The sequence below is a fragment of the Culex pipiens genome, chromosome 2 (assembly GCF_016801865.2).
Source record: "Culex pipiens pallens isolate TS chromosome 2, TS_CPP_V2, whole genome shotgun sequence".
Classification (NCBI taxonomy): domain Eukaryota; kingdom Metazoa; phylum Arthropoda; class Insecta; order Diptera; family Culicidae; genus Culex; species Culex pipiens.
In genome coordinates this window covers 39,953,260-39,959,259 of record NC_068938.1, presented here as the reverse complement: position 1 = coordinate 39,959,259, position 6,000 = coordinate 39,953,260, and the positions used below count along the sequence as shown (strand labels likewise).

The 6,000-nt window shown below is 42.2% G+C and overlaps 2 protein-coding genes across 6 annotated transcripts in view; one reads left to right on the top strand and one right to left on the bottom strand.

The window, feature by feature from the left end:
• Nucleotides 1-900: 900 nt before the first annotated feature.
• The window catches only part of LOC120419985 (lateral signaling target protein 2 homolog), a 29,043-nt gene continuing 23,943 nt past the window's right edge, over nt 901-6,000 (bottom strand). For 4 of the 5 annotated variants that reach the window (XM_052707720.1, XM_052707719.1, XM_039582867.2 and 1 more), the window contains 6 exons: nt 4,306-4,368; nt 4,106-4,244; nt 2,773-4,039; nt 1,701-2,401; nt 1,534-1,640; nt 901-1,469 (listed from right to left, as the gene is read on the bottom strand). In XM_052707720.1, coding sequence (XP_052563680.1) covers nt 1,336-1,469; nt 1,534-1,640; nt 1,701-2,401; nt 2,773-4,039; nt 4,106-4,119 — 2,223 coding nt within the window. In that variant the 5' untranslated portion in view covers nt 4,120-4,244; nt 4,306-4,368 and the 3' untranslated portion in view covers nt 901-1,335. The remainder of the gene's footprint in view (nt 1,470-1,533; nt 1,641-1,700; nt 2,402-2,772; nt 4,040-4,105; nt 4,245-4,305; nt 4,369-6,000) is intronic. The other variant, XM_039582885.2, reaches the window with a different exon arrangement.
• On the top strand, nt 4,628-5,249 carry LOC128092839 (uncharacterized). Its single transcript, XM_052707721.1, has 3 exons — nt 4,628-4,686; nt 4,742-4,882; nt 4,944-5,249. The coding sequence occupies exons 1-3, from the start codon at nt 4,639-4,641 to the stop codon at nt 5,169-5,171; spliced, it is 417 nt and encodes a 138-aa protein (XP_052563681.1). The 5' UTR covers nt 4,628-4,638; the 3' UTR covers nt 5,172-5,249.

Below are 6,000 nucleotides of genomic sequence, written 5' to 3'. Positions count from 1 at the left end.
TTTACCTTTATTAACATTTCAAAATTGTTTGCAATTGTTTCAAGGAATAAATACTTCACAAAACGAAAAAAAAAAAATCAAAATTTGGCTTGTGGCTTACATTTATGGTTTTTCGAATGATTTGATTTTATCCGTGACTAATACTCCAAGAAAACAGAAAATGGATTTAATTTGCGTTTTTAATTCGGCTAAAATCTTTGCGGGATTCTGGGGACCATCCATAAACCACGTGGACAATTTTTCGAAATCTTAGATCTTAGACATTTAAAAAAATAATGATCATTAAAAAAAATCCCATCGATGAAACAAAAAGTCTTGTTTGGTCATAGGAAACCCGAGAGACGGTAATAACTTTGGAGTAACATTTTTTGATATTTGAAAATACTAGGCCAATAACATTTCATATTATTTATAACAAGATTTGTTATTCGTCGTTATGATTTTTTTTTTGTTATTGGATTGTTATTGTAATAACGGACTAATAACATTTTTAGTTATTCTTCGAACAAATCTTTGTTATTATTTTTTGTTATTTTAACAACTAATCCAATCATCCCAATAACAGTTGGAAGTATTCTTCCATAACAAAAAATGTTATTCCAAAGTTGTTTTGGCTTTCAACCAATATCAGACCAATAACAAATTTTGTTATGATAACATAAACTGTTATTAAACCCTTATGCAAAAATGGATATTTGAAGAATAATCCATAACACTTAATGTTATTTTAACAGTATTTGTTATTGAAATGGCATGAATTTTATTATTACCGTCTGCCCGAGAAGCCCCGCAAAAAGTTTCAGCCACACCCAAAATTAAAGTTTCACGAAATCGGCCAAATTCGTAGATAATTACTCTCTTGTACATCAAGGACGGTCATCAAATAACACAAATCATTGATTAAATAAAATGCAATTTTATTACACAAGGATTACATAAATAATTGTACAAAAATAAAGAAAATGCTGTTTGCAAAAAGGAAACTAAAGATGTTTACGATGTAAATAAAACAGATGAAAAGGATATCGAGTAGAAGAAAACAAAGTTTCGAGCAGTTTCTTTGCTAGCCTATCTATCTGTATGTGTATAATCTGTTGTGTATAATAGCGCAATAAATATCGACGATACTCAGGTTCCTGCTTCGTGCTGTTCCGCGTCAGCAGCCGAAACAGCAACGCATTGTGGGTTATTGTCCCATTGACACTTAATAGTAGCAACGTGCTTTTTGTTACAGCTTTTTTTATTATTACTTTTGATGTTTTTGTATATAACTAGAACGCATTATGAATAAGTAACAGTACAAAAATAGCATATTTCAAAATAAAATAAAAAGTCTCACTGCTGGGCGCACCGCTCTTTTGATTTTCGCTTCTTATTGTCACCGCCGGCGGCGTTCCGGCGGGTTCCCTGTATCGGCATGTACGGTGGCACTGGACTAGATGAACCGGGGTCGGAAAACTCGAGAATATCTGAGGGAGTTTGGATGGTTAGTTACGGGATTGGTTGATTTTTGAGAATGTCTGTGCAGTTTACCTGGAGGTGAAGAGAGCGTTGAGGCAGTCATGGAGCTTGTGTTCATCGGACTCGTGCCGAACGTTGGATCGATTCTGGTTGCAATGTTGTCGTCGGAGTATTGACTCCTGGAAGAGTTGGAGGGAGTCAACATCTTGAAATAAAATGCATTTTCTATTGTGTATTACCTGGATCCAGAAGAACGATTTGGAACGCCTCGAACATCTAGCTGATTTGGTCGCTGAGGACTTCTGTTTTCGCCTCCTTCGGAGATTGGCAGTACGTAGATGTCGTCGTCTTTACGACCATTTTCAACCAACCGTTGAACATTTGCGGACAGCTTAAGGTTGGGTGCCGATTTCTGCTGTCTAATCATGTCGATCGGGTTCGAGTAGCTATCCTCATTTGGGGACGATTGAGAAGCCATGTATTGACTGCCGGAGCCCGATCCGTGCGAAGAAATGCTCCCTTGTGCCTTATGCATAGCGAGACCATGTTCTGGCGAATGGGTAGGCGCTCCAAAGTACCGTTTCCCACTGCCGCCTCCATTAGCTTGCGCATGCTGAAGCATATCAATCGGATTGGAGTAAGAGTCTCCATCCGGATCAGGCTCCGCAGCCTCCAACGAAGCTGGCTGCTGTTCCAGCGGATGTGACGGCGAACCAGCTGCCTCTTCGACGACTTCTCCCGTGCCGTCCTGGAGTTGCTGCTGGCGTTGCATTTCCTTCTTCAAACGGGCCTTCTCCCGGGCTCGTTTAGCCTTGGCACGTTCCCGCTCTTGAAGCATCTTGGCCAGTTCCTTGTCCTGGGCTTCCATGGCAACGCGCCGGTCGATCACCTCCTGGTCCATCACGTCCGCTTCTTGGTCTTGCAGTTTACGGGCCAGTTCCTGAGGGAAGAGGAGGCTTCAAATTTAACATATGCACACTTGCGTCAGCACTTGCAGATGGTTTTTAGTATGCTTAAACAGTAGTTTAATTTTTCTTCAAGAAGCTCTTCCAACATTCTTTATATGGTTGACAACTTATGAAGAATTATAACTTAAAGAATCATAAACAAGTAACTAAATAATTATAAAACTCAGAACACCAACCGAAGAAACGGATTAAAGACCTAAACGAGTCTGCCTCTAGTCATGACTTTCGAAGGACGCACATGATACTAGAAACGGACCCGCTCGGGTCGGAAATCATAACGAAACCAAACGGAACCCAAAAAAATAGAAATAAAGTGAAAAAAAACCACTCGAAAATCACTCACCTCATCCTTCAACTCCTGCTCCAACCGCTTATCCAGCTCGTGAATCTCCTCCGGCGGCAACCCGAGATCCTTCATGGTCCGGATACGGTCGGCTTTTTCATAGCTACCACTCTTGGAGTGCGACGGCGACACCGGACTGTGATGCTGCTGTTGTTGCTGTTGGTGCGCATGATGCGGGTGATGATTTTGGTACAGGTGTGGATTCTGGTGGTGGTGATGGTGTGAACTGCCAGCACCGTCCTGACTTCGACCGTTGCTCGGATAGCGTGGGGAGGAGCTGGACCCGCTGGCAGCAGCGCCCAGGTCCAGGTTCGTGGGCAGTCCTATCTGGTTGAGCTGAGGAGTGTGGTTGGATGGCAGCGATGGTTGGGCGAGCGCTTCCTCGATGTCGTCGTCGTCGTACGCGTTGTAGTTGATGGCCGCTCGCGAGCTCCGGCTGGGACCGGCCGCTACGTACGGGACGGGGGCGAGACTCGGAGGGGTGACGATCTTCTCCGGGGATATCTTGTTAAAGTTGGAATTATTGCGGAAGTCTTCCTCGGTGGAGACGTTGTTGGTGTACTTGTACGCGTCGGAGGTCGAGGGACCAGCCCTTGGAGCGTTCGCTCGCTGTCCGTGACCTGTGATGTCGTTCAGGGAGGGAGGTGGTGGCAGCTGGTAGCTAAAGTCTCCGTCGTACGGAATATCGTACTGTCGGATGCTGTCGACGATGTCCACGGAGGACGATCCGTTCCGCGCGTTCGGGAACAACGGTTGCTTCTTCTCCGGTGTGTGCGAGTGAAGGTTGATGTTCGTGTAGCCTTCCTCGTCCTCGTCGTACCGGTTAAAGTTTGGTGGAGCTGGATTGTGGGTGATCTCCTGGTAGATGTTGGCCGATGGATTCCGTCCATTTTGGAACATCGACTGCGGTGGAGGTCGCTTGGGAGAGTTGAGTTCCAGCGAGGCGTAGTGCAGATCGGGTTGTTCCATGGCGGAAGACGGTCCCGGTGGTGAATGGGCAATGTACGGGGAAGCGTGGTGAGTCATCGGTGGCCTTGGAGGTTGCTGGTGCTGCACTGGCTTCGGATGATTCCTCGGAGGTAGCGGAAAGGCAAGCTCCGGCTCGACAACCGGCCGGTGAGCCTTCCTTCCACCGCCACTGATGGCCGCCTGTTCCAACTTTCGCGCCAACATCTCACCCTTCTCCTCCTGCAGCCTCCGTTTGAGTTCGGCTTCCCGCTTCAGCTGGCTGGCGATATCGCGTGCTACTTTGGCATCCATCTCTTCCCTACAAGAAGAAACAGGTGGCTGAGTTATGAAACCCATTAAATACGAAGCATTCTGCAAAACTCACTGCTCATTGATCATCTGGTGGTACAGCGCAGCTTGCCGTTCGGCGTCCTCCTTTTCCCGGATCTGCTCCGAAAGGGCAGTCGGGAAGTCCTGGCGGACGATTTGGTTGCGGTGCTTGTTGCCCTTGTAGTGTTCGGAAACTGAAAGTTCAGATTTAAAATTTGTAAGTGGTCATTAGAGATTCCGAATTTTATTACTTACTTTCTCTGTTTTGGAGCTCGTAAGCCAACGCACTATCCTCCCGAACTAGCCATTCTTTGCAAACTGGAAAGATAGGAGAAAGAAGAAATATTAGTCATCAAATTTCTAGTTACTTCCTCTAAATTTCCATTAATTTGTTGTACATAACATATTTTCAAAACATTGCCAGTATTCTTTCAAAATAAACGTTATGACCAACGAAAAACAATCAGAACATCACATTTTTTTTTGCAAAAGGTCAAATAGGTCAAAATGATAACGAATCACTTTTTTAGGCTGCACTCAGAATCATTCAGTATATTATGCAATCTCAAGTAGAGAACATTTTTGAAAATGCAGCTGTTGAGCTGTTTCTTAATTGTTTTTCTAAGTAGCTGTTTGGTATGGAATACCAATACTTCCTCTGCGTTCTGTTTGTGACCTTGACATCTCACAGGGAAAACTGGACCAAAAGCAGATGCAATCCACAATTGAGCAGGCAAAAGCGTGCTACAAGGAGTTGGGCATGGCGGAGGATTCGGATCTTGTGATGCGAGCGATTCAGAATGTAGATCTCGACTTTAGTGATCAGGAAGTTGTAAGAAGTTTGAATTTCTTTTCCTATGCAACCGACAACTTACAAGTATCTCCATTTTCAGGACTTCATCAGGTGTGTTCAGCTGAAACAAGGCGTGCTCGATGCAGAAGGAAACTACCACACCCAAAAAATAAAGGACTTTTTTCTGCAAAGCAAAACCTTCAACGAAGAGAACGTGAATGAAGTCGTGGACGCGTGTTTCGATCTTCCGGAGGAAATGCCCGTGAAGGAAAAAGTGCGCAAGTCTTACAGCTGTTTGTTGACGAAGAAAAAGTTTGATTTTGTGTAAATAGATACAAGATATTTTAACTAAATGGAAAGTTAATCGTTTAATATCAATAAGGCCATCACAAATTTATTTCAAAGTTTTTGTCCCTCGGCCCTGTGGTCAAGGACGAGAGGAAACTAAATGTACAATCCTTAGCTCAATTTCCGAAAAAATAAGCAGAGATAATCAAATAATGCCCAAGGCATTTTTTGGCAACAGTCAAAAAACAGTACCGTTTTAAGTAAACGTTTTAAATTATATTGAAAATGAAATGCACTGTTAAAAAAATACTGGAAATTTTAGTTAGGAAAAGTAATTTTATGTAAATCCACTCCATTCTTATTTTTTCCCTTATTTATAAATGATACTATTATATTTTTTAATGCACCATTCACGATAAAAAATGAATAAGATTATTTTTTTCGGTGAAAAAAGGTTTTCTCTTTTCTCTTCTCTTTTCTCTTTTTTGTAATCTTTATGATTATTTTTTTCTAGAAATACTGCCATTTTTTTTTAATTATTTATTCTCAAATTTTTGAAATAACAGTGGACTCTCTCAGTGTCGATATTAAAGATTAAATGAGCAATACAGTCCAGACTCGATTATCCGAAGGCCTTCGACAAATTTAACTTCAAATAATCGAATCTTCGGGCAATTGGAAAAAAAATTTTTTCTTTGACTTATTTTTGATTGCTGACTGCTGACTGCTTAAGTATGCTAAACTATGCTAAAGTGATAAGTAATCTTTTTCAATCGAAGATGGCAGCCAAAATGGCGGTTATAAAACATTGAAAAAAATGCATCTTGTTATTTTAATAGGCAATCACCTATAAATTTGACTAAAATGGG

Excerpts from the sequence above, each read along its gene's own strand:
- LOC128092839 (XM_052707721.1), top strand. The coding sequence starts at position 4,639 with ATGCAGCTGTTGAGCTGTTTCTTAATTGTTTTTCTAAGTAGCTGTTTG. Across the intron at positions 4,687-4,741 it reads TTTTTCTAAGTAGCTGTTTG|GGAAAACTGGACCAAAAGCA; the intron begins GTATGGAATACC and ends GACATCTCACAG. Across the intron at positions 4,883-4,943 it reads ACTTTAGTGATCAGGAAGTT|GACTTCATCAGGTGTGTTCA; the intron begins GTAAGAAGTTTG and ends CTCCATTTTCAG.